This window comes from Batrachochytrium dendrobatidis (assembly GCF_000203795.2).
Source record: "Batrachochytrium dendrobatidis JAM81 unplaced genomic scaffold BATDEscaffold_6, whole genome shotgun sequence".
Classification (NCBI taxonomy): Eukaryota; Fungi; Chytridiomycota; class Chytridiomycetes; order Rhizophydiales; genus Batrachochytrium; species Batrachochytrium dendrobatidis.
The window spans coordinates 243,206-269,751 of NW_006281104.1; the positions used below are offsets into that span (position 1 = coordinate 243,206).

The 26,546-nt window shown below is 39.1% G+C and overlaps 11 protein-coding genes across 11 annotated transcripts; 6 read left to right on the forward strand and 5 right to left on the reverse strand.

Annotated features, from left to right (window-relative positions):
• Positions 1–1,087: 1,087 nt before the first annotated feature.
• BATDEDRAFT_35061 (tRNA-dihydrouridine(20) synthase (NAD(+))) lies at positions 1,088–3,614 on the forward strand (the record flags this gene model as incomplete). Its single annotated transcript, XM_006679031.1, has 9 exons — positions 1,088–1,503; positions 1,534–1,643; positions 1,790–1,879; positions 2,033–2,095; positions 2,185–2,320; positions 2,427–2,588; positions 2,675–2,919; positions 3,040–3,268; positions 3,330–3,614. The coding sequence occupies 9 exons, from the start codon at positions 1,088–1,090 to the stop codon at positions 3,400–3,402; spliced, it is 1,524 nt and encodes a 507-aa protein (XP_006679094.1). The 3' UTR covers positions 3,403–3,614.
• A 313-nt stretch (positions 3,615–3,927) lies between these two features.
• On the forward strand, positions 3,928–4,526 carry BATDEDRAFT_36950 (uncharacterized protein). Its single transcript, XM_006679071.1, has one exon. The coding sequence runs from the start codon at positions 3,965–3,967 to the stop codon at positions 4,322–4,324; it is 360 nt and encodes a 119-aa protein (XP_006679134.1). The 5' UTR covers positions 3,928–3,964; the 3' UTR covers positions 4,325–4,526.
• A 477-nt stretch (positions 4,527–5,003) lies between these two features.
• BATDEDRAFT_88888 (uncharacterized protein) lies at positions 5,004–5,426 on the forward strand (the record flags this gene model as incomplete). Its single annotated transcript, XM_006679104.1, has 3 exons — positions 5,004–5,050; positions 5,156–5,297; positions 5,385–5,426. 3 exons carry the CDS (start codon positions 5,004–5,006, stop codon positions 5,424–5,426), a joined length of 231 nt encoding a protein of 76 aa, XP_006679167.1.
• Positions 5,427–7,505: 2,079 nt separating this feature from the next.
• On the forward strand, positions 7,506–9,276 carry BATDEDRAFT_88511 (uncharacterized protein). Its single transcript, XM_006679105.1, has 4 exons — positions 7,506–7,540; positions 8,060–8,239; positions 8,726–8,850; positions 8,945–9,276. Exons 1-4 carry the CDS (start codon positions 7,523–7,525, stop codon positions 9,105–9,107), a joined length of 486 nt encoding a protein of 161 aa, XP_006679168.1. The 5' UTR covers positions 7,506–7,522; the 3' UTR covers positions 9,108–9,276.
• Positions 9,277–10,013: 737 nt separating this feature from the next.
• BATDEDRAFT_35063 (uncharacterized protein) lies at positions 10,014–11,171 on the reverse strand (the record flags this gene model as incomplete). The annotated part of the gene is made up of 2 exons (XM_006679032.1): positions 10,481–11,171; positions 10,014–10,411 (listed from the first exon to the last, which is right to left on the reverse strand). The coding sequence occupies exons 1-2, from the start codon at positions 11,037–11,039 to the stop codon at positions 10,014–10,016; spliced, it is 957 nt and encodes a 318-aa protein (XP_006679095.1). The 5' UTR covers positions 11,040–11,171.
• Positions 11,172–11,587: 416 nt separating this feature from the next.
• BATDEDRAFT_24845 (uncharacterized protein) lies at positions 11,588–13,746 on the forward strand (the record flags this gene model as incomplete). The annotated part of the gene is made up of 5 exons (XM_006678878.1): positions 11,588–11,769; positions 11,847–11,912; positions 11,996–12,110; positions 12,211–12,810; positions 12,910–13,746. 5 exons carry the CDS (start codon positions 11,588–11,590, stop codon positions 13,744–13,746), a joined length of 1,800 nt encoding a protein of 599 aa, XP_006678941.1.
• An 889-nt stretch (positions 13,747–14,635) lies between these two features.
• Positions 14,636–15,561, forward strand: BATDEDRAFT_24846 (uncharacterized protein; the record flags this gene model as incomplete). Its single annotated transcript, XM_006678879.1, has 2 exons — positions 14,636–14,926; positions 15,049–15,561. The coding sequence occupies 2 exons, from the start codon at positions 14,636–14,638 to the stop codon at positions 15,559–15,561; spliced, it is 804 nt and encodes a 267-aa protein (XP_006678942.1).
• A 376-nt stretch (positions 15,562–15,937) lies between these two features.
• On the reverse strand, positions 15,938–16,954 carry BATDEDRAFT_88513 (uncharacterized protein). The gene is made up of 2 exons (XM_006679192.1): positions 16,615–16,954; positions 15,938–16,447 (listed from the first exon to the last, which is right to left on the reverse strand). Exons 1-2 carry the CDS (start codon positions 16,806–16,808, stop codon positions 16,021–16,023), a joined length of 621 nt encoding a protein of 206 aa, XP_006679255.1. The 5' UTR covers positions 16,809–16,954; the 3' UTR covers positions 15,938–16,020.
• A 674-nt stretch (positions 16,955–17,628) lies between these two features.
• BATDEDRAFT_88830 (uncharacterized protein) lies at positions 17,629–18,797 on the reverse strand (the record flags this gene model as incomplete). Its single annotated transcript, XM_006679193.1, has 3 exons — positions 17,629–17,954; positions 18,370–18,437; positions 18,517–18,797. 3 exons carry the CDS (start codon positions 18,795–18,797, stop codon positions 17,629–17,631), a joined length of 675 nt encoding a protein of 224 aa, XP_006679256.1.
• Positions 18,798–19,236: 439 nt separating this feature from the next.
• Positions 19,237–22,759, reverse strand: BATDEDRAFT_24849 (uncharacterized protein; the record flags this gene model as incomplete). The annotated part of the gene is made up of 4 exons (XM_006678880.1): positions 19,237–20,027; positions 20,098–20,173; positions 20,283–20,354; positions 20,441–22,759. 4 exons carry the CDS (start codon positions 22,757–22,759, stop codon positions 19,237–19,239), a joined length of 3,258 nt encoding a protein of 1,085 aa, XP_006678943.1.
• Positions 22,760–23,120: 361 nt separating this feature from the next.
• On the reverse strand, positions 23,121–26,124 carry BATDEDRAFT_24850 (uncharacterized protein; the record flags this gene model as incomplete). Its single annotated transcript, XM_006678881.1, has 9 exons — positions 23,121–23,672; positions 23,769–23,940; positions 24,050–24,470; positions 24,583–24,690; positions 24,788–24,879; positions 24,988–25,022; positions 25,121–25,318; positions 25,388–25,502; positions 25,565–26,124. The coding sequence occupies 9 exons, from the start codon at positions 26,122–26,124 to the stop codon at positions 23,121–23,123; spliced, it is 2,253 nt and encodes a 750-aa protein (XP_006678944.1).
• Between the last annotated feature and the right edge of the window lie 422 nt (positions 26,125–26,546).

The following is a 26,546-nucleotide window of genomic DNA, read 5'->3' on the forward strand; positions in this document are numbered from 1 at the left end:
CATTACAAACCATTGTGTATTTGCCAATACACTTGATGGTATCAATGGCCACTAATGGATTCAACTTGCATTCCAAATGAGCCATCATGTGGTAACCCAATTGTTTAGTATTGGTTGTTATTTGATAATGTCACATTTTGTGTCCTGCCATGAGATTGATTTCATCTGAACATTTGACAACCGTGCAAGAAACATTGATTGAACTCGTACAGTTTCATATGCAAGTGCATCAGTAGTGTATCGACCAACGAGACCAGTTTTGTTGATTGATACTCGTTGATACTCGCTGATAGCTTGATGAAAATGTGTCAAACCATGACTTTTATGACAACACTGTACAAACTGTACGAGTTTAAAAGACTATTGGTAAATATTGTCCAAGTCTGATGATATTATCCATTGACGGGTGATCGATGAATATCTTGTATCAAACTACCATGCAAAATCAAGCACATCTCAAGCAAATGGGTTACAAAGTTGAATGTTTGGGGATGCGAATTTCAACTTTCGGAAACACTGAAATGGACAGCATCATCAAGTGTAACAATAACTACCAAATGATTTCAAACAGGTCGTTTACATCCAAAGACACTCTGTCATACTTGTCACCCAATACCTCGCAATACATCCATAGATCAGCTCTTGACAGTATTCAATGCTGAACTGTAAATGGGTGTATTTACCCAGAGTAGCCCAGAATATATACAAGTATGTCGACGAATATCCAGATTTGGGACCATATACTGTGAATGTGATTGAGCACGTCAAACATTGACATATTCCATCCAGGAAATGGTTCGATAATGATATAAAGTGCAAAGCCGTACCAACATTGGTTTACAATGAGATCGTCAACAACACCAATATATTCGATATACTGAATGACTACAACAACTTGGACGTAAACCCACGACAGAAGCAACCAAAATGCGTTGCTATTTGATCCAATACTTGAATCTGGATATCCATAAACATGACATTCCAATTACAGGATGAGCATTGACATACCACTGGCAAATGAATAATAAATACTGTGAATGTCAACTATTCAAACGCAATAATGTGTTGTGTCATACATACATATACAATGTCGTTGGACCATCAAGCATCGTATTGCATCATTATCATGGACAGGACAGGACAAGAACAAGACGAGATAAGTTCTGTCGACAAATTCTGTGATATGATGCTAATGCCTTGTATATATGTCATTGGTCAAGACATGCTATGCGGTAACCATCAGGTCATGGAGCTGTACCGTAACATCATCAAACATGTCATGACAGAATCACTATTTGGTGTTATTGAATGTGACATTACCGTGCCGAATCAACTCTGGAATGTCTTTGCCGAGATGCCACCAATATTCAACAATGTGGGACTTGTGTTCAACGATATATGCGCTGAACCACAAGATCGGGTAAACCCAAACTACAAGTGTAACAAACTAATTGACAGTTTCTTTGGAAATAAAGTGTTATTCCATACAGAGTTGCTAAAATGGTACGTGAATAAATGTTTGGATGTTTCCAGTGTAGCTTGTACTGTAAAATACGAGTATAACACACTGTTCAATGCATTCATGAATCGTGTTTCGAATGACATGCGAGTTGGAGATACCAAACTTCCATATGAAAGTTTTAGTAAATGTTGGCAGCTTTTCAAACCTCGATTGCATATTTGACCACAGATGACTGACTGCAATATGAATCTTAATCACGTGTTACTATACCAATATTTTCAATTCGAGTCTCGAGTTGAATTTGAGTCTTGAATCAAATGCCACCAGAGCTCACCTATGCCAGCAAACTCATACTTGCACCAATGGTACGAGTAAGCACTCTTCCACTTCGTCTATTAGCACTCAAGTATGGAGCAGGTCAGTTTAAAATTTATATTTGGTGTCTTGCCAAGCCAAACCAACCTATAAAACACCAAAATGTTAGCGAATCAAACGTAGTTGGTTTCATGATTCGTATATGAATTGAACTGTGTTTATACAAATGCATGAACCTTGCTGTTTTTACTATAGATATTGTTTACAGTCCAGAGATTGTGGATAGAAGATTGATGCGATCGCAACGAATTCAAAATGGTAGGATAATATACAAGTCTCGATATGACCATGAGCACAGTATATCAGCATGTTTATTCTTAAATTTGATGGTGGAATTTGACTTGTAGATAAATTTGGCACAATCGATTATGTGGATGATAGTGGATCACTCAATCTGAGAATCCATCCTAATGAACGGGGTAGGCTTGTTGTTCAACTTGGTTCTTCAAACCCAGTGTTTGCTGTTCTAGCTGCTCAAAAAGTGTATGTAGTATAGTTTGTTTCACCAGTCTTTTGAATCATGGCACTGCCTATTATTTATACAACGTAGTTGAATTCTGGATGAATCTGAAAATCAAATGGTTTTTAGGGCAGGTGATGTAGACGGTATCGACTTGAACTGCGGATGTCCAAAAAAGTTTTCGGTTTCTGGTGGTATGGGATCAGCATTACTAGAGAATCCAGACACGCTCGAGGCTATTTTGACAGCACTGGTCTCGAGTGTATCTATTCCAGTCACATGCAAAATTAGGTAAGCACCTTACATTACAGCATACATGGGGAAAGCATGTTAGTTCTGAATACTAAAATTAGCAATGCTTTACTAAAATCTCGCAGACTATTGGATCCGAGAGAGGGGAAAACATCAATTGAACGAACGATTGAACTGATGCAGCGTTTAGAAAAAACCGGGATTTCAGCGATTGCTGTACACTGCCGGTTTATTCATGAACGACCCCGCCAGCCTGCTCATTGGGATGTATTTGAGCAAATTTCAAACTGCATATCCATTCCTGTTATTGCAAATGGCGATCTATGGACCATGGAAGACATACATAAATTTAGAGCAACAAGCGGATCAGGTAGATTGGTCGCTGTTGCTTTGAGTCTTTAAGCACACTGGTTAAAACAGTAGCACAACTAACTTGTTTACTCGATTATAATGTGTTCATTTGAATTTCATTGATTTAAATGTTCATTAGCCGTGTCATCATTCATGATTGCCAGAGGGGCGCAAGATAATGTATCAGTGTTTTGTAAGGAGGGACTGGCACCTATATGGAGCGTACTAAAGGAATATTTGCAAATTGCTCAAGAATGCGGTGCAAACTACTACAGCATTAAATATGTATTGCTACAGATGTGGAGTGGCCAAGATGGGATCGAGTTTAGACAACGGCTAGTTCGGTGCAAGACAATCGAAGCAATAAGGTACCTTGTTATTTCAAACGAGATATTCAAACGAGTGTTTGCTGACTATTTTGATTTGTAGTGATCTATTCAAGGAACTAGATCATTGTCAGGGATTACTCGCTCGATCAAATACTCAACCTCCAGTGGCATAGTGTCGCAATTAGCTTATACCTATTTTTGGAATCATATCAATACAATTTTTAATATTGTACATTAATCTATACTGTTCTGTTGCATATCAATGAGTCACATATAAATGGTGCTACGGTTAGTACTAGAAGAACTGGACTATTCTAAACTGTTGAACCTATTCTGTTTAGACGAATGTATTATCCCTTGACAAGTCTTATTACTCATGATGATGGCAAATCAAGTTTTTTGCAAAGGATCTGGCCATGGCAGCTTTGATGGTCCATTTATGCAACCGGATAGACTGACAAACAATCTGCATACACGAACAGAGACCTCGATAACGCAATACGTTCCATGCAATTAGGTCATAATGAGATAAGGCAAATACCAAGCAAATGCTGTGCTATATGGCTAAACCAATCAAATATCGAATGCAATAAGATAATCACATGCTCAATACAATCACGTGAATAATTTAGGTTTGCATAAAAGGCGCATGCAAATCTCTCAATTTGCTCATCCAAATCTGACTGTTCACAAGCCATTCTGAATTCAGCTCGCTCCTAATACCTTTATCTTGACATGTCTTCTACCCCACTTACCAAACCTACCGGAATGTCCACCCCTGCCAAGCCAGTTGCTGTTCCAGCTGACGTGAGCCACCGAAGTGCCTACGGCAGCTTCATGTCCACCTCTGTGGGATCTTCGATCTATTCTAGCAGCCATCAGTGTCGTGCTTCGGGCCTGTCCGCTGCTTCAGCATCGGAGGCTACTGGAACAACACCAACCAGTTTTTTTGCATGGTTATCATCATCGCCTGCATCCCCTGCTGTCTCGTCGTTTCCCATGTCTTCACCTGCTTCCACTTCTTCGCCACGGGTCCGCCAATTCAACGACGGTCCATTTTCTGGTGGTTTCCGATCCAACGTTTACTACCATTAGATGCATTAATCTCATGTACAGCTGCCTATTGTTTATAGAGGTTGTTTTTAGTTTATAGTGCGCAACATTACTTCACTGCCTATTGTCAGTTATTCACTCAGCGTACTTTGCCGACTTCTTTCCTTGGTCCTTTGCTTTGGGCCTAAGCATGTCAAGTCTTATTCAAATGTATATACCCAAATATATTACCTTTTTGATTTTCATTATCATGGCTTGAAATGGGTACCGTGTTAGAGTTGGAGATGCTTTTTACACTGGATGCTGAGTCCGGGTAGTGAACCCATACTTTACCTGCAACTCTAGTTTTCTGAAAGCAGTCTCATTATTCTGCCCCTTGCTAGTAAATGCATGGTGTACTTTGAGCAGTAATATCATGTGATGGAAATAGAGGCTTGGCAGCGGCCACTGCAGATGTGATGGGTTTGTTGCTGGTTGGTCTCGGTAGATATATTATCAATAAGACCACTTGTAAACTGCTATACACAGCATAATTATATCTTCCGCACTATTCTATCATGCATTTGGTCCAACTGTGCTCAATAACTCAGAAATAACCATTGGATCATGTGATGCTGGTTTGCTTCAAACCTTCAGTCCAGCCTTTCTTCATTATTTAACCTTTCCTATAAATTCTGGACTGCAATCGATCTCTATTTGACATACTCGTACATCTCTAAAAATGACTAGGACCAAGCGTACTTCTGGGTTTTCCGTCAACGACCGTCGGTATGCCATCATGCATGACTATTTTCGACTAGTTGTATTATCATCACTTTAGATTAAACCCTGGTTTCTTATCTACCATGCTACATTTCTTTTCTGTCGAGTTAGTTCTGGGGAAAACGCTTATATGGATGTTAAAAAGAATGGTGCTGGTCGAGGCAACTGGGGCAAGGCTTTAGACCAGACTGCTATAGATGAGGCTTGCTATCGAGCATCTATGCCTGGGTTTGACACTAACCAATCTCGCAAGGTAATACACTTTTGCAAACAACCAATCCTCTGGCTCTAGTCAATCAACAGTACTGATTTACAATGGATTCTACTGTAAACCTGCTAGATTCAAGTTCAAGCTGCTTCCGGCAAAATGCCAATGGTCTAGAAACTCTTTCTAAATCTCAGCCTATTGTTTATATTCTCGCGACTTCTATCCTTGAGAACATTTGAAAGTCTAAAGCACCAATTGGAAGACTTTGTCGATAAAAATAAAGCAATCTAGTATTGTTCAAGATTTCTATTGATTGATCTGCTGTAAAAGGTTGTTTGAAAGACTCTTGGTTGAATCAAACTAGGCATCAACTCTATTGTTCAAAATAAACCAAAGTCATCCTGGGAACAGTACTAATTGATTGTGTCGCTGTTGGACGTGGCAACTCATCTGTCAACCCGAGGCAAAAGCAAGCCAGGGATGCTGGTTCCCAATGTCTACTTGCAATATTTGGGTTTTATAAAAGAACAATTGGAGATTGAACAAGTGGGATCCACTAAAATGCTGCTTCACCATTTGTTTAGCTTTCTATATAGAAATAAGCAAAGATTGGAGTTCAAGGAACGCAATGCTCAGTAAATGTGGTGGGAACTGGCGCCAATCATTCCATGAGGCTGGTTGTAAGACTCGCCAGTTCCAATACAAAAGCTTCAGATTGCCACTTTGAGAGCTATAAGTAATCTGTATTTCCCTTGTATCCATCTGATCAGCCAAGAGTTTACAAATATCTCCAGCAAACCTGTCACTTTCCAAAAGTTGCCCATTGAATATCAAATTTTCAAATATGACCCGTTCAAATCGATCTTCTAGTTCTGGTGACCGTCATTCACGGCAAGTGTTGCATTTTTGCTAAAGCCACTATTTTATCAGGCCATATGCTTATCCTGTGATATAGAAGTAAACACTCTGGTGCCCCTAAAAAAGGTGGTGCAGGCAAGGGTGGATGGGGACAGCCAGGCAGTGAACTCGAAAATGAAATGCATCACACTGCACACCATCCCAGCATTGATCCGCCATCACTACGAGCAGCAGGAATACGGATGAGAATGGAGAGATAAAATAAAATAAGATTACCAGCAACCATCATTTTAAATTTGTTATTGGCGAATTTAGGCCGACTATCTATTACCACCTTGATTATCAGTGGTTTGAGATCAGTGTTTTTGAATTTGTATAAAACTGCCAAATTGAACACTAAATAGAAATATAAGCGATTCCCTAGAGTCAGGTAGTCATGAAAAAAGACTGGTCCAACCGCTTAAGAATGCTAGAAGAAGAGTTTTCCTTCCGAGGGGATAAACTCTTCTTTTTTGTGGTTTGATATTCGCATACTCAGTTTCAACTGCCATCAATGAAAATGATAGAGTCTTTGAAATATGCAGAAAATAAAATCAGGATAGCTATTATACCAAAACCCCACATCACTCGGTTTGTCTTGTCGGTATTTCATTTATATACAGTCCATGACAAAACGAGAGATGCAGCTAGTCATCTCAGAATGCTGTTACAATCAAGAAAATATCCTGAAAAGAAAATGCTGACAATTTGGAAATATTTAATCTGCCGTACCTGAGGGAAATATCATGTACAGGGAATTCGTTTTACTCGTATAGCCGTAAAATAAAAAGCAGATTCGATTTACAGCTGTATTCATGTAGAATGGAGCACTTGTACTTATCTTGCAATCATTGCCTCTATTTTGATTTTGATATAGCCATACATTGCACAATCACCAGGTTTATCCATTACAATATGGATATTGGATCCAACTGTTTTGATGTTTCCAGTACAACTATATAAACTCATCCTTGTTGTATTCTAATCTCGGATACATTCGCGTTCCAACTCAAAAAACCAATAGTTGCATGTTTCTTGAACAACAGCAGTCTCCATACTGATCACCCAATGCCATAATATTCGGTTTGGAGGAATGGAAATTGAACAAATGTGTGACGTATTGAAACTAGAATGACAAGATTGGCTCAGTTTATACAAAAACAAGAAAAGGCTAGTCAATGACAAGTCAAATGACAGAATATTGAGTGAATTGTCATTTCATGAGCTGTTTATTGATACTAACGCTCATATTTAGCGTCTAGTTTTACGTGAACACAGCTGCAAGTGAAAACAATGAGCAAAAATATACTAATGACGAGGAATAGTAAACCTTCACTTTCACCAATTCACACGTTTCAAACGCAGACACTACCATGGACAAGATTAAGGAGGTAAGTACTTTGTCATGGACTTGTCTGTATTGCTATGACTGAGTTGATAGAAATGTGAGCATGGTGTATTACCACAATAGATTGATGCAAGATATCTGTACTCTTGAGTATCTGGAGTGAATGAACTGGAACAGTGGCAATAGCTGCAAAACAATTGTAGCTACTGCCAGCTGTATTACCAGAGAGTTCTAATAATAGAGCTGGGGAGAAGACAGTGCTATACACTGTGATTATATGAGGGTAATGCCTGCATATGCCAGCTGGTCGTTTGGGTGGAGGCTGGCCAGCAGTGGGCGTCGCGCAGCCATCACTCGACCCACATGCCGCTATACTAGATTGGGTTGTGCTATGATAGTTGGCCGAGACTAGTATATGCCATGTAGGCTTTTTGTAAAATGAGCCGATTACCTGCTGCTTTCAATCATCCTGCTAAAAGGTCAACAATGCATCCACACCCCTTATAATTGTGACGAGGCCGTTGACTAACAGTCGGCTATTTTGTCGACTCTGTCTATATAGAAACTTGAGAAACTTAGGATCGAGGCCGATACTAGCATTTCTCGTGCTGAAAAGGCAGAGCTTGAGGTTAAAGAGCTCAAGGCAGAGCTTGCCAAGAAGGAGACTGAAGTCCAGACTTTCCAAAACAAGATCTCTCTTTTGCAGATGGATCTCGAAAGAGCCGAAAAACGTGCTGACGAGGTATGCATATACTCTGTTTTTTATACAATACATTGATGGCGATTGAAATCCCCTTGCAAGTAGAGTGTGCCTATTGATGTATCAACATTCCCTTGCCTCAATTGATGCATATCAACGTGATGGCTTGTTGGGTAGTCCAGATATATAATGGTATTATGGATTATCGTATCAGATGCCTGTTTGATGGCCATTATCTGGGCTACCATTATAATTTTGGTACATCTTTAATAGATATCCATGCAACCCCACCAAGCATGCTTTTTTGCCATCCAACTCCATTGGTTTGAGAGTTACTATTGTAATTGAATTAAAATGACGCACAATTTGCAAATATTGAAATGTCGAGTCAAGCGACTGCTTTCAAAGTCGATTGGAATACATTCCGATATTAGATATCAGAGCCTCTGGATATATAATTGTCAACAACTTTTATCCAAATCTTGTTTTCAACCTTTTAATTTAACCATGTTATTTTGAAAATTGTAGAACAAGGTAAAGAAGGCAGAGAGCGACAAGGGTGATTCTGTCAAGGAGGCTCTTGAGCGAAAGCTCCAGATGCTTGAAAAGCAGCTTGACGACAAGGAACACGACCGCAAAGAATCAATTGAAAAGTACGCCATTTATATGCATGCCAAATATGATTTTACATTGATGTTTGCATCTAACCTATTTATATTAAATCAACAACTGCTTGATCTAATGTAGATCTCGTGCTCTTGAACTCCACGCTGAAACTCACGAGCGCAAGGCTAAACAGATTGATGCTGAACGTCAAGATTTTGAACGCCGTCTTGATGAAATGACCAAAAAGTACGAGCATGTCAAGGCAGAGCTCGATCAAACATTAAAGGACCTCGAGGGACTTTAGATCTTGCTCTACTGCCGCTACTTTCTAAAATCTGCTTACTTATGTCTCAACTTTTTACTTTTTGTGCGACTGTAATACATTTCTGTCTCTACTTTGAGAGTGATGAAGTCTTTATTGCATCTAAAAGTCTTTATTCTTTCTGTCTGCTATTGCAATAAATGGAGTTGTTTCTTTACTGTCATTTTTATTCTGAAATGTACAACTTTGGTTTCAATGAATGACCTTGCAGTCAAGCTGGCATTTTTTTATCACTTTAGTGGTACTAGCAGATGACTTGCAGTGCCAGATGAAATCCATAGACGCCTGCTTAAATATCACACAGTTATGCTTGTCCTGCATAGTTTTACCAAAAGCAAGGCCATCAATCACTCACTAATATAATAAAATTACAAACGCATTAAACACTAAATCGTGAATCATGATTATATAGAGCCATATTCACGTAAAATGAAAGACTAAATAAAAGTAAAAGTATAATAAACAGTCTCATGACATGATTGGTGTCAAATCTACTGGAAAATATTGTGACTTTGAAACTCTTTAGTCTATTGGTCTTCTGATGACTGACGCAAAAATAACTGCAGTCTGTTTTCTTGAACTAAAACGCGAATGTATCTGATTAGAGTACAACAAGAATGAGTTTATACATATTTAAAATCAGTCAAGCCCAAATATGAATTGCAATACATGAATCTGGCAATTGTACAATGTATAGATATGCCAAAAATCTGAATTTAAAACCATAGTTTGATGTTGTGTTTATTAAAGAATCGAAAATGTCTTGGAAAAGCAGTCAATTCCTAGCAAGAGGATACAATAAATACTCAACGATTATATGTTCTGGAGCGGAATAGAGGCTCTGACTACAAAATAAATACAGAAAAGTGTTTCATTTTGTGAATACAGCTATAAAACTCTTTCCAATGAAGTCTCTGATGCATCGAATGACTGAGAAAACCCTGATGCGTAGCTTTGATTCAAAAAACTAAGCATTTCACCATTGGTAGCCGCATGAAATACTTTAGATGGATCCTTCTCGGTCCAAAACAGTGTTTTTGTTGCTCTGGTCTTGAGTTTATAAGCAAGTTGGATATAATCTGAAATGAGTTGTGGCAAGGTATCCTTTGTATGAGTAGCGATAACTTCAGATGGACGACCTACAGAAGGAAGGCGACTGTGTTGAATAAAATCATGTGATGATGTACTAGAGTCTAGTGCTGCTATTTGTGCGATTCGGGCCTCTATGGTGTCGACAGAGGCTTGAATAGAAAGTGTTGAGAATTGCGGATTTGGACGAGTAGTATCTTCAATTTCATAGATTTGAGTTAAAAATGGATTATTATACAAAGGTCAAATGCATTCATCAACAGTACCTGCAGCAGTATCGTGAGCCAACACATCCTGCATTCGATATACCAATGGATCCAAATGATCGATATGCTTTTGCACCAATTCTTTGTAAGCGCATAAAGCAGTATACATGGATGCAACGCATTCTTTTAAATCCGTGACAGTTTGGGTTTGTTGCTTGAGGGCTATCATTTGAGCCCGCAGTTCTTGCTCTAGGTCATGCACCAAGTCATTGCGTGTTGCTGATGCTGTTTCTGCCTCGGACAAAAGCACGGCAAAACGGCGCTTATCCAAGAGAGCGTTATTACGCTCTTCTTCGACCTGGCGAAGGCGGTAAAGAGCTGATTCTTTGGATGTTGGGCTGGGCAAATTTAAATCAGGATTATCGATAATTCGAGGTTGAGATGGTGGAGCATATGGAAACATGGAACTCGCTGGGCTGGCGGGATGGTGCTGGTTAGAATGGTCGCGAGGATCTGATATCAATGTATGGCCATCTGCCTTGTCAGATGCTTGCGACTTTTTTGGAATTTGACTGGATTGTGTAGCCGGTGTAATTTGTTTTGATGCTCCCGACCCCATTCCTATAGATGGTATTCGAGTCAGTGCTATAATGAGACGCTGTACTGAGCTTGTCAATCAATGCGTGCTGGTTTGATAAAGACACTGCAATAGTGATGATTTGTGCAGATGGTGATATCTGCTACTTTGTGGTTTGGCGAGTAGAGTATAATCAGCTTGTTTTTTGAAATAAATTTAGACTGGAATCTCGACAAATTGCGTGTTGCCGATATTCTTACAATGGAATTGCATGTACAAAAGTCTATTGAAGAGATGTGGTCAAAGATCATGCTATAATCTAGAGTTGACAACTTGGTATTCTTATAAGCCAATGAATTAAACCATTGCATCCCGACATCTGTTTAATCGATACCAAATATACTGTTTAGAAAACTTGGCAAGCGTATCTCCAAGTAGCGTATATGAATATATATTCATGAATGTATAGATTCCTATTAGAGAATTATCCAGTGAAATGACGGACAGTTGAGAGAATCAATTCAAGCAAAGCAATGCGATTTCCAGGTTTCTTCATAATAGCTCAACACTTGTATTTCCACCATTAGAACATGCTGACTGCAAGGTCTCGTAATCACAGTCAAAGTGCAAGTAGCAGCAATACTGTATCAAACACTTCTTCCAGAACTACTGTCAAAGACGAGTCTAATGCGAGATCATTGTCTGGCTTAAAACCAAAACCAGTTTTTGTTAAACCGTCCGATGTAGTCTCTGTTGCAACCCATTCCTCCAGGTAAAACCATGTCTAGTTAGGCCATGTGTCCATAGAACTGTTTATTGTATTCTGAACAGTTTAAATTGTACACTTAGATCTGGTCTGCTTGCCTCCAAAACACCAAAGTCTTCATCTTGGCACTCTGCCGTGACAGGCACAGAGTAAGCAACAGTGTTGAGCTAGCTATTTATGCACTTGGATTCTATCCATATTTTATAACCTGCCATGCGTTTTATATCTTTAGCAATACTGAGCAATTAGCAAGTAGTCGCCCTTTATCCAATCAGACTTTCGCAACTTCTACTCTAGGATCAGCATGTGCTTCACAGTCCAGACTTCCTGTTCTCAAAAAAAAGCAAGTATGTTCAACTATTTTTCGATTTGATTGCATGGCAAATTACACCTTCATCTGTAGTTGTATATAGTTTGAAACCAATGCTAATTATGCTTTTTATCAAGTCTTCTGTCCGACCCGTTCCAGATTTTGCTAAACTACATAAAACTTGGGAGTCAAAGCTAGCATCAGGGAAATCAATCAAGTCTTCATCGCAAGATATCACAACTTCAAATAAACTTTTTGAAAAAAGCACCAGTAATAATGGTGCATGTAGCTTTCCTTCAAGTGCCGATTCTGATATTGTCCCCAAATCTGCTGCTTATCGGAAACCCACACCATTTGCCATACAGACAAATCAACAAAAAAGTCAACTACTTGAACCAAAAGCATCAACACCATTACTTTCTACAACTGGATCAGCAACATTGAAAAACGATACCAAACCATCCCAGGCTGTTTCAACTCAACACAACACTGTCCACTCACCCCACAATGAGGAATTCAACAATGCTTCTTTGGCCAATATTCTTACAAGCACATCTTCTCACGAGCTGGATATGGCCCATTCAGATGATATTGAAACTCGATCGTATGGCGTGCTGAAGCGTCGGACAACTTTGGCTCAACTAAGCAATTTTTCTGAAAAGTATTCTGCCGAAGATACTGGCTCTAGCACTAGAGGAAATAGAAGAGTCGGAGAAATCGCTAGTACAATTCAGCATGTAAGTCTGCTTGTTGCCACTATCCGGCTGTTAGACTGATAATTACATCATGCTTGAAATCAATATTAGTTTTGTATTGAACTTGATGTGTTATTCTAGGAAGATCTGCGAGTACTCAAGCGTACTTCTCTTTTTCAAGCTCCGATACGAGTTGCTCGCAAACCATCTCATATTGAGCTTTCTCGAAAAAATAATGATCTATTAGGACCTTTGGTCTCTGCCGAAAAAGAACTGACAATTACTTCTCAGCAGCAAGAACTACAACGGTATCCAGCCAGACTACTTGGGCAGGCATCACGTACCCCAAACGCATCCAAGATCGCCACACTACCCTTCACACCACGAACTTTTGCCAACAAGGATCTAGCGAGAGCGTTGGGGAAAGCGCTGATGGAAACTTCGACACCTCCCGCGCGAGAGCCAACTACACCCCGCCAGAGTATGTTTGGTGGGGTACAAAGCAGTTTGAACACTACTTTGTCTACAGATACAGCTCCTTTGCATTATGATCAAGGACGGGGATATGCATTTAGCGTTCAAACTGAGCAATCAAATCTTGTTCTCACTCAGTATCAGCCGCCTAGCACCATTTCAAGCCATCCTGATTCAATAGTCGAAAAAACAGTGCAGATATCAAAGCCTCGGGGGCAACTTCCTAATCCATTTGATGTACTTGGAATCACACCACATTCGACTTTTTCCTGGACAAACTCTACATTGCTTTCCAAGGGGTCATACACTGGGCTGCCTGAAGGTGAAGACATTAAATTAGAAACATTTTCTTATTCTGCAGCGAACGGCTTGAATACATCTTTTGATCCACCATCATGCACAGATGACTCGTCTACAATTGCATCATTGCAGAGCGAGTTGGATAAATTGACATCGATGGAAGAAGCATTAATGCGAGAGCTAGAACACGAGACTTTATCCTAGCCATGACAGATACTTGACATTTACGGCTAGCAACAGTGGGGATGAGAACGGAGAGATGAAATAAAATAAAATTTCAGCAACCATCCCCATTGTCGCTAGCTGTGAGGAGTTGGTTTGGCAGTGGTGCATTCAAAATCTCTATCTGCATGGTATCTTGCTGTCACTTTAGAAACCAAATGAATATACTGTTGTATAAACGAAACAAGATCAAAACAGTTGTATTTTCCAGTGGGTTTAAACTAACTAGAATTCACCATTTACTAGCATTTTAAATGCAAATCATCGATTTGGGTTTAGACTGGAAATTAACAACCGTATTCACGTAAAATGGAACATCAAAGTCGAAATACATGATAAACAGTTAATTTCATGTTTGATTGGTGCCAACCTTACTGCACAATATTGTTTTATAAACTCATTAATTCACTGGTTTTCTCCATGTTCATTCTTGTATAAAAATACATTCCACATCTTTTCAACCTTCAAAACAAGCATTTAAACTAAACACCAAGTGACTGAATGGAAACAACTGTTGCACTCCTGAGATGTTCTTTTGGGCTAGATCGCAAAACTATGTGATGTTAGGATACAACAGAGTTTCAATAAAAGAAATAATCAATTTCCAACAACAACGAATATGTAACCATTATTTATTCCAAGACAATCATTACAAAATCAATACAAAAAAGTGTTTCATTTTACGTGAATACGACTGTAATTTTGTTTTAAATCATTCAACATTGTGTCCTGCTAGTCTTATTGCATCGTATATTACCTGCAATGCCTCCCCAACCATCACTTGGTCAGAATGACTTATCCAAGGTTAGAGTGTCAAGTCCATTTCCAACCCAATACTTGGCTGTAATGATGACCCTATTGTGATGCCATCATGAATAATGAAGCACTTGAAAAGAAACCAATACTAACGCTCTCATTCCAGGCCAAGAAATCATCCACTGTAACTAATGCCGAATCAAGTGTCGAAATACAACCAAGCAAAGCAGAACCCTCACCACGACTCTACGTGGGCAACTTTACAGACAAAGTAACTGAATATACCATCATGAAGCTATTTGAAGAATATGGCAAAATTGCTCGGATTGATTATCTATGGCATCAAGAAGGTCCAAAGCATGGAATGCCTCGTGGATATTGCTTTGTAGAGATGGATTCTGTCGAGGTAGTGTTGGATTGTAGTTTTTTAAAATAGTTGTATACAAATCCGAGTTTTATGCTTTGTTAGCATATCTAGTGTATCGTGAAACTAAACCATGTGTATGTTGACATGTGTATGGCTTCAAGGATGCAGGCCGAGCCTTGGCTGCTCTCAATCGCAAAGTGGTTGCTGGAAGACCACTTTCAGTAGCCTATTCTGCAGCCAAATCTGAAGTGCCAGAGAGTGATGGACTAACTGGCTGGCAACGACGAGCTGCAAAGGAGGCTCAGACAGCTGCGATTGCATCCGTCAATCAAAAACTACAAGTAAAGCCAAATATGGGTGGATCCATTGAAAGTAAAATCAAAACTCTCGAACGCAAACTAGCTCAAATTCAGCAAACAGTCAACTCGTCATCTATTTTAAATACCGAAGATGTGATTTCTCGGCCTGCCACATCAAGATACAAAACCATGCATGCGTCTAAACGGGATCACAGCTTTGAAATTGGACAGTATAGACAGCAATATGCAGAACGAACACACCAAAGCCGACAAAATGGACACGGGTGGAAAATGACTGGTCAGGAATTATCAAACACAGTCAACTCATCTCGGGGGAAGTCATCTCGGTATCACCCAATTTCTAGACCAAAATAAACTTGTTCTTTAAAACTATTGCTCAATATTAGTCCTGTATTTCTGGCAAAAGTGCCGAGTTAAAAAAAAGGAGATTCACGGGATTGAACCATGGACCATTCGATTTGCAGTCGAATGCTCTACCGCTGAGCTAAACCTCCATATTTTTTGAAATTTGTTTTATAAATATATTGTTGTATGTGTTTTGCAGTTTTGATCATCATAAACTTTTCTATTTTGCTGTCAAGGTTCAAAGGACACGTTGTTGATTAGTAGACTTGCTTAAAACTGACAACAGTCATATTCTTTGATATTGGTTGCTATGTATCTTGGTACACTTGGTGCTCCATTTACGTAAATACAACCATGCCGGTCAACATGGATTAGACTCAATTTGTATTTTATTGACTGTAAATATTTTTTTTTATTCAAATGAAATAGGATTGCGATATCAATCAGTAGACAATATAAATACACGGATTAATCACCATAAAGCACCATAATACCATCATACATGTTTTCAATCCAGCTAGTGATATTCAACAACAAACATGGCAGTAGCACGAATGTGGAGCTTTTTTGTTCAGGTCTTGAATCAATGTTGGTAACTACACGTAGTGCACTAGCAGCAGCAACAATCATCACGATTTGGATTACGGCAGTAACAAATCGACTTGCTCGACGCCATTTGGCTGCCATGGACTTGGATTTGGCAAGTACCTCGTTGTCATAGTGACCAAATGAAAGCACGACAGCAGCTAAACCACAACATCCATCCTCGGCCCCTGCAAGAAAATCTTCCTTTTTGCCATGACAGCTAAACAGGAAAAAATAAAATGCAATGATTGTATCAAGGCCAACAATAACCATGGCTAGCATGGCGATAACGGATGCGCATCCAAGTTCGCTTTCATTTGGTAATGTAGTTGGTAGTAACAATGAATAGGAAATAATTATTTCGTAGCGAGTGGGTTGCACATCACCGTCGTTTCAATAAAAATGTAGCAAATATTAGATCCACTCGTACTATATACTTCAAAAATTCTCATATGGCAACAAGTCATGTCCACTTACGTGTATATTGTCCAATCTTGACCCAGATCATCAAAGCATACCAGAGGTAATACTTGTCGTTGACAACCAGTTCCAGTTCCTCCGCGATACTGCAGAAAATACAAGTCCATGCCATGTTTGAGAAGTGGTAGAACATTGGTGCCCATAACAGTAAAATAAAAAACTCCACGATGGAGCAGAGTGATGCTAACCATGATGGGTTAGCTGACGCTTAATGTCCAATTTTCCAAGTTTCTTTTCAATGCAATGTGGCACTGCAGAGTACTATTTGGTAGAGGTTGATATATACCAAGTAAAGGTTTTAGATAGACTTTTGTATCAGTGTCATTTCAAGTAGATAAACAACTTACAAAAGCTGGCTTTAATGCACTTTTACAATGATAAAAGGAAGAGTTTGAAACTCGAGATTGAAGTCGGAGTTTTGCTCATCACATTCACCGCCATATTCACGTAAAATGAAAGACTAAATAAAAGTCAAAGTGTAATAAACAGTCATGAAATGATTGGTGTCAAATTTACTGGACAATACTGTATCCTCTAAACTTTCCACTTGACTGGTCTCCTGGTGACTGACGCAAAAACAGCCATTGCAGTCTTGTTTTCTTGAACTAAATCGTGAGTGTATCTGCAATTGTAAAGTTGTATTGACAGCAGTCAAACTCAACATCTAGATTGCAATGTATGAATCTAGTGATTGTACAATGTGTGATTATGCAAAACAGGACAACCTCGATTCAAAACTATAGTCTGTGCGCATCGTATAATGTACATTGTGTTTTGAAGAATTGAGAATGCCTATTAAAGTAGGAAAGCAAGCGAGTGTTTGACCATGTTTATTCCAAAACAATCGCTGCAGAATCAATGCAAGTATTATATTTTATGTGAATACAGTTGCAAGTGCTGATTTTTGTTATACTTGAGCTCATTAGAGAATATGAGTAGCTACAAGGTGTGTGTATTGAATATTAGAACTAGCAGTATTTAAGCAAATACCAAATGCATTCCTGGAACAAGCTACAAAATATCAAAATGTCGACAAAGTAAAGCCTTCGAGGTAGATGTACAAGTATTGTCTAGGTTTTCAACATTAGAGATTCCAGAAAGAATCTGCAATTCTTTCTCAAGAACAGGTTCAAAAACACAGACTCGAGAGTTTTCTAAAAGCTTGGTTGGCTCCAGTGTACGAAATGCAATCAGTCGTGACGATGAATCAGGGAGAGCAGATTCATCGGATGTATTCTGCGCTGGAGTACACACTGCAATGACAATATGTTCCATGCCGATTGGGTATGATAACTCGATCTTGTCGAGCACCCATTGATGATGATGAAATGCGTTGCCTAAATTAGTAAATTCAATACTTGAGTTGGACTAAATTACAGCTACATTCACAAATAAAAACCAAAGTGCATAATAAATAGCAAGTCTCATGGAATGATTGGTGTCAGATCTACTGGACAATATTGTGTCCTCTAAACTCTTTAATTGACTGGAATTTCTCATGATTAACATGGAAACAACTATTACAATCATTAGTTTCTTAAACTGAAACACAAGCGTATATGTGAAATTAGGATAGGGATGAGTTTGTGCAGAGTTTGATTAGCAACAATCAACCCCAATATCTGGGTTGTCTATTAAACAAGTCAATCTCTGATAGGAAAACACAACAGATTTAACCATTGCATATTTCAAAACAATCACTGCAAGATAAACAGGTGTTCCATTTCCAACATTATTGAATCTACTCAATACCTCGAACAGACATTTCCGATAATCGACGCTTGAATCGATCAGAGAAGGTGCCCAAAGAACCAGATGCTCTATTTAAAATGAGTTAGCAGATATTCCAGCCTTGAAGATTGCTGTAATGGAAATCAGACGACTTTATACCCGACTTACAAATATTGTTCATGAGCCGAAATGCCATATTTTGATAAACCTATTGCTGGAATGTCTTTTGGAGGTGGAATACGGAGCTTCTTGGCAAACTTGGAGAGAGGCGAGGTGGAAGAATGTATAATGAATCTCTTGAAAGATGTCTTGCTAGGTACGGATTGCTGAGTTTCAAGATGATCACTTTGAAAGGTATTTGACTCTTGTTCTTCTGATTGAATGATATCATCGCCAGATACATCAGTCTGTCGAGATGACTGGGTTTTTGGTATTATGAATCTGTTCATCAATGAGAGAGTCCAGCCAGCTATTGGAAACTGGGCTTGGCGAGGCCAGGAATTTTATATTTATAGCCGTATTCACGTAAATGAAATACTTTTCTGTAGTCGTTTTGCGATCAAGAAGTTCAAGACACAATGTTGTCCATCAAGTTTCATATAAATCGACATTCATCTTTTGATGAGATCATTATGTATTTTGGCACTTTTATTTGTTTCATTGCATGAATACAATAAATTCAATATGTAATACAAAAGAATATATACATAAAACGAATTTCAAAAAATATGGAGGTTTAGCTCAGCGGTAGAGCATTCGACTGCAAATCGAATGGTCCATGGTTCAATCCCGTGAATCTCCTTTTTTTTATTTTTAAACAATATTGATGATGGCAGTGTTGTCATGTTATACTGCAGTCGTATATAGAGTATGGTTGAAAGTAATATATTAGGTTCTATAAAAACGAAAAATAGCAAGATAAATGCCATATCCAAGAGCAAAAGTCCAGTAGGCTAGTGCAGACAGTACACCCACAAGATAATTCGAAACCAAATTAACCCACACCATCCCTAGTAAAACATTTGATCCGCTATAGAGTCCATCCTGACCACCACCCCATCCAAAAAACCCAGAAGTAGGAATCACGCCAGGGGGAACATGACCGGCCTGTATCTGTGCAATTGGATCAAACCCAAGCATAATACCTAGCAGAATAAACAGGGCAACAGTAGAAAATGTCGCATACGAACCAAACACAATTACAATCGCAGGATGAAACGTTCTTCTCATTGCAGTTCGGAATACTCTTCCTGCATCAACGCTATCACCTGATTGTCCAGTGATAGAATCGCGTTTACCTTGCAGTTGAACACGGAGCATTGTGAAATGCATTGGAAGATTTAGTAGTGTATTGGTTGTGAGTGTGATGATTGGGGAGGGTACAACCACTGCAAGCATAAGTTGTAGTTGTCTGTCTGCAGATAGCAATCGAAGACCAGAATACACAAGAATTTGATAGAGCAGCAAAGCGTTGGTTAAAATGTCAAAGAGAAGTAGCATGGCTTTAATCACAACTAATATGCCTAAAATAGGATTTTTTTTGACAAACGTGGTCACTCGCCATAGTCGAATGGTATGAAACATTACGGTGTAAAATAAGGCGATGCCGAATAGCACAAGCAGGATTAAACTACTGTTTTGAGGATTGGTAAAATCTGAAAACTGATATTGTGTTTGTGCTAAACAATAGTATTAGCTATTTCAATTTGAATAAAATATGATGCACCAATAGATATAGCAGCCACTCACTAATCGAGTTACGTGCGTTTGGATTTGCAACAATCTCTGTTAGTCGGTATCCATAGACTTTAAGAACCACGTTGGCCTATATTCGGTCAAGCCAGTGATTAATGCGCATTGTGGTCATTGGTAAAGACTTGTCAACAATACTCAAAGGATTAAAAAATGTACGAGATTTCAATTGATTGTTTTACCAAAATAGGAAGTACATCAATAATAAGATCGTGGTCTGCAACGAGTGCCCATGGAGACCATGTTTTTTCAAGCTAAATTTACACATCAATTGGCAACAATTAGTAGACATTAAATTTGCATTGCATTGATGCTCTATCATTTTGCACTCGTATCTTACCGGATCCCAATGACGTACATCCCAACAAAACCACAATGTTTTTGGAAATGCTCTTAGAGCAGCAACAAGTATGTCCACAATCACAAAAACAATCGAGGCAGCCCAAAAACCAACAGCGTGTAGCTCTATCATATAGGGATTCTGTAAGGCCATGATTGCTGTATGGAGTGAATACCCAGCCGTGCACAAAGATCGCAAAAAATTAAACCACCGAAAAATCTTTAGTATCTTTTGTGACAATGGTAATGTATCCTTGATCTCGCTGGTAGTGAGTTCCAAAGACGATTGTTTTGGTTTTATGAATGATGAAAGCTCAAGTAGATCGTTATGCTTGCCCGTTCCTGGAATGTGATCTACTCCTAAAATAGCATCAAAGTCTTCATCATGAAGAGTTGTTGTTGATAGTGCATTTTGTGCGTTTGTTCCAGACTGTCCAATAGGAATGGGGTCCGCTTCACTCACTTGAATTTTCATATCTTGTTTTGTAATCGCGCAATGTTTGGGAAATGTTGGTTCACGCTCTACTTTGCTCTCTGGATCTGTAGCAGTTTTAATCAAGTTTGTTTGTGACTGATTTAAAGTTTGTTTTATAGGATCAACGGAAACCAGGATGGTTTTAGCAGTAGGTGGATTCGGCATGCTTTTTTGCCGTGGGATACTGGGCTGTTGTGCTTCTCTATGCATGTTTTTGAATGAAATGGTTTGAGCTAGTGGCGGGTGAGAAATGACGCGAGCTGAATGACAGTCTTGTAGAGTTTCTCTAGAAGACTCAATCATACGATCTGGTATAATTTGATCCTGAATATTTTGATTGTATACAGTGCAATTAGGAGCGGTAACGCGCATCACACTTTGTTTGAGTACGTTCTGATTCATTTCAGCAATTGGTTGCATAGATCTAGTCTGTGATGTCGGTGTAATAACATTGAATCTATCTGATGCAGATGCACCCATAGTTTTACCGACTGCTTGCAAGTCACGCACATAAAAGTCTGACATAGATTTTTGTATGGCATCTCTTTTTTCTTGTTCACGTCGAGCTTTTTCCTTCATGTAAAACTCGAGAGTTACCCACGAATCGCCATACGCTATCCATTCTTGCTGTCCAGCTTGGCTAGACTGTGTGGCGTATGGTTGTGCAATTAAAGGTTCTGCAATGGCTTTACCTGTTATAGGTTGCAAAGATACCATAATTTTATCCTTCTTGTCTGCTCTCAAATAGGCTTGAGTGGATGATGAGGCATTGTTGCGAGGTTCAACCATCAGTTGCGATTGATTTAGAATAGTGCAATCGCGCTCAGTAGCTGAGTAAAACACAGTTCCATTTTGTGCAGTATCATCAATCGGTCCAGGTCTTGGTTTACAAGACTCGATGGAAATTGATGTAGTTGGATGCGAATGAATGGTATGCTGTCCAGCAGGACCAGTTTGTACCACAGGCATCCTTTCCGTATAAACTTTTATCTTGTTATGGATCTGCACAGTATTCGTTGTGCTAGTTTTGATCACATTTTTTTGAACTGTTTCTTGATGTGGTGGTTCAGGTAGATTTTGTTTCGAGTGAGCATGGAGCTCCAATAATGCTTGGGTTTGTAGCGCCTGTGTTTTGACGATTCCTTCCAAAAGTTCAATACGTTTTTCAAGTCCTTCAGTATCTATATTTCCATGTAGTGTTTCTTTTATGTATTCTTTGGCTAGAATTTGTTCTGGGTTGGGAACTTCGATGATAGAATCAAGTTTGGAGATATCTGCTAATGGAGATTGAAGCGTACCCCAAAACTGAAAACTGTTGAATTCTGGCTTTGCAAAAGTGGACTGGACCGATTGAGTGCGTTTTCTGGAAACAGTTTGTGTTTGGCCAATTTTTTGCAGAGTTGGATGAAGCATAACCTCGATATTAGCTAGCTGATCATGGATGGATTGTTCAGCTGCTGTTGTGTGTCTGGTAGTTTGGGGCTGGTTAGAATTGGATACACTTGAAATATCATTGGATAATTCTCTTGCACGGCGGAGTCTAAGTGTATTAAAAGCAGACATGTATTCATTTTGACTTTTGGATATATCGGTCATAGCAGATGGTCCATTGCTTAATTGTCCAGAGCTATCGAGGTTGCCATTCAACGCGTTTACGGCAGCTGCATCTACTGATACCTCATTCTCGTTTATTGTACTGACGATCCGGCTGTTTGAACTGGATAATATGTGCTCTTGAACGGCTCTCGCTAATAGTTGAACACGTTTCTGCATGCAGACAAAGTCTGGCTCGTCCATTCCAGTAGCTTTTTTGTCACTTGCAGAATGAACACTTTGGTCAGACATGCCTGAATAGATGGTATGGTCAATCAAAGAATACTACAAAACAGCGTTTGGCTTATTAAATGTGGCTTTAGTTTTGGGTTATCAGTGATGGGCTGATTTATGTTGTTTGATTCAAAGCCACACAAGGCACGACAAGGGCCAAAGTAACATTTCAAATAGCATTTTTCCATTAAAACATTAGACTGCCAAAAATTATGATCAAGCTTGTCAAGTAGCATTGTAACTGAATTATAACTCCGACAAGATGATGAACAGGCATTTGATTTACACTTCTTTTTCATATTGTTCAATCTTTATTTGAAAATAAAGGTTAGACTTGTGTTACTGGCATTCTAAAGTTTGGAATCAAACATGCTTTTGTCTATTCAGTTGTATCGGTTAAAAATGCAAAAGAATTCAAATGAGCAATGGATTGAGTGCATGGGCTTGCTTCATCTTGTGTCTCGTGTATACATTCAATGAGACTTTGAGCATCATTTGCTTTGGATAGATCACCATTCCTGGTACCTTTTGAACCAGAGGCATTTGATACTGATGTATGATGAAGCTTCTGCCAATTCTGAAAATCCAGATTTATATGCATGGACGAAAAGTTGGATGGGCGATAAACAAGAAGCAACTTTCCATAATTGACCATACCAAGTAGCATGCTGGCAGCGCGGTGTACATCGGGTCTTGCAGTTTTTGAAGTCAGGAATCCTCGTTGAATAGCAAATGCTTCACAGATTGTCCAACCACTCCAGAGAAACGTTGCTTGAGATTGAGCTAAAGTTTTGTTGATGCTCTTGTCAAAAGTGGCATATGCAGGTGGTTTCAAGTGCAAAATGTCCGGAATGGGGATTCGCTCAGCCAGATATGATATGACGGAACAGGGCTCTCGAACTTGTGCAATTCGATACATTCCTGCTAGAATCTAAAATATTCAATAAATTTAAACTTTCAATATCAAAATAGATTACTTTTGCCCATTAAAAGGCACAGAGATGTGTGCAATCAAGGGCCATCTCACCTGAGCAGGTTTAGATATCTTTAGCGGAAACACTATTCCAGGACAATCACACAAACGGATCCGTTTGCTTAGGTGTAGTGTCTGAAAATGCTTAGTATGTCCTGGTGTTTTTGACGTCGGTACTACCGTGCGACCCATTATACCATTAATCAAGGACGATTTTCCTACGTTTCTAATGTTTCATACAAACAATTCAACCGGTACCAGTCAAAAGTGTTAATTTAATGGTAACCCAAAACAACAAGAGCTCAATTTGAATAAAGTTGCACACAACTACTTACGGATGGCCAACCAATCCAATCGTAATCAAATCGGCTCGAGAAGTAATACTTTCTGAAATACTTTGATTCTCCTGACCCAAATCTAGCTGAAATGATTCTTTGCTTTTACTAGCATCATTCTCAATATCTGTATCTTGGATGCAAGTAATAGATACACTTTTAGGAACTTGCTGTCTTCGTCTCGATCGCCCCAAAAAGCTTTCTGTACATTCTTTGCGTTCAATAACATCGCTTGCCTGCTTTTCCCGTTTATTAATATCTTTTTGCATTTGATCCATCAACTCTGCCCAATTAATTTCAATTCCGTTTTTGTCAAATTTGACTTTGCTACATTCCTCAATGATTTGAAGTGCACCAACTGCATGTGCGTATCGTTTCGACTTTGGCTGCTTTCCTTTTATTAGAGTACCTTGCATTGAGTCTGTAAATAAATTTAGCTTCCAATTAATATCATCACGACATGGAAAGATTCATTTCCAAAACCAGTGAGTACAGTTGTTGGCTGTAAATGGCTAGGTATAGTAAAACTTTACCTTGAACATTAAACACATCACGAGAGTAGCAGCTAAACTCTACAATGTGGATACCAGAGTACCGATTCTGAAAGTATTCTTTCCATGCAGCCAATATTGGTGCAGGTACTAGATCAATCTAATATTTGTTGCAGACATGACAATGTCAAAGCTATACACATTAGATATTTTTACATGTATTTTCCAGATTATACAAGTGATGTACCTTGTTGAACACCAATATAAGAGTACGCTTCATTTCCACTACGATATAGTTGTACAGGGTTGGTGGGAAATGTAGAATGGGATGTCGTGAATCTACAATAAAAAGGATAATGTCGCTAAAACAGTCTATATACGTCAGTCGACTTTTGAACGCGATCACCTGCATGAAATCATGATGGTATTCAAATCAAAACTACTTACGATACTTCTACTACTCGCCATAATTGTCTCCATACCTGATTCCAGTATAAAACAACGGATTATGAATTTAAATTGGGGTTTCAAAATATCGTTGCATTAGAGTTATACAGATTAGATTGTATGAGAAACACACCTCAAGATTCTGTTCAAAGTATCCCAAGCTGTCTGGATCAAATCTACGATTAACCCCATCAAGCCACCATTTGAAGTATTCAGATTCACGCTTTTCTAGTGTTTCTTTCGAGTCGCTATGATTCCAATGTGGCCGCTTAGGAAAGTCGATCATATCGCCTGACGGATAGAGATCTTCAAACCCAATTTCCAGTACAGTCTGAATCAATCAAAATACAATGGTTTAGTGCTATTGAAATGTTGATGGCATAGGATAAAAATAGACTACCTGCGGCAATGGAGTGATTGGAGATTGAGAAGCCAATCGCATTGCTTGAATGGCATCTAGCTCGACCTTGGCAAACACGGATTCGAAATGACTTGCTTTGGAGCTATAAGGAATCCTAAAATGGATTAGTGATGATCATGTATAGGCCTAGACTTGACAAGGGTTGGTGTAACTCACCGACTGTCAGTAGACGATATGCATGGAGTTATTTTTGTTCGAGTTTGCTCTTGATGGACATGAGATGCATTACGACCCGAACTATTGCGAGCAGGACTATGACAATGAGCAGCGCTCCTAGCATCGACCGACTCAATCTCCTTTGATTCTTGTATTGATTCGCTCGACTCTTTTTGCAGGTGTTCTTGTCTGCTCGTAACTCTGCAACAATAGATGCTGCTGTGGGCAGAGACTGGTGGATGCGAGACAGTCCCAGCCGTCTGTGTCGGTATGCATCCATGCGAGTCTTGTCGAGACTGCTGCAATGGGTGTCCTTCACTGTTTCTTCCATCACTGTAATCAGTGGATCTATCCGGCTCTCTCTCTCTCTCCTTCTGTTCCTCATTGTATGTGTCATCTCTATCCACACGGTTTAAAAGTGTATCTTTGCACACACCACAAGTATCTGATACTGGAGTGTTTGAAACTGCTACCTTGTCCCGTTTACGCTGTCGTTTATCTTGCAGCTGAGCCTTTTTCTTTTTAGCAGAGAATGGTATGGCTCTTGCTGCTTGGTGCATTCCAAGATATACTCGATAAAACGACCGTTTTTATCAACCGTCTTTGTAGTAATGGCAAGTGATTTTGATTACTGTTTATTGGCTAAACTCGAACAGCTTCCATCAAACTTGGCCAATTCTAGCTTCATCTCATCCTACACAGTCCAATCGAATCACCCATATTTGCTTCATTTGATATAAGCAAATTGCTTGGTTGGAGCAGCAAAAAATGATGGTGGTTTGGATTGAAGATCATTTGAATTGGCAGATAAAAGGATATTCTGTTGAAAGTTTAAATATATAAAGGGTAACTTGGAATCAAAGTTTCAATATTATCAGCAACAGGTTGATGCATGATAAGGAATCACGTACGCAAAGGATTTTGTTCAAAACAGCCGCCTGGGTGTATAGTATATACTTATATACAGGATCGGAAGGGAATC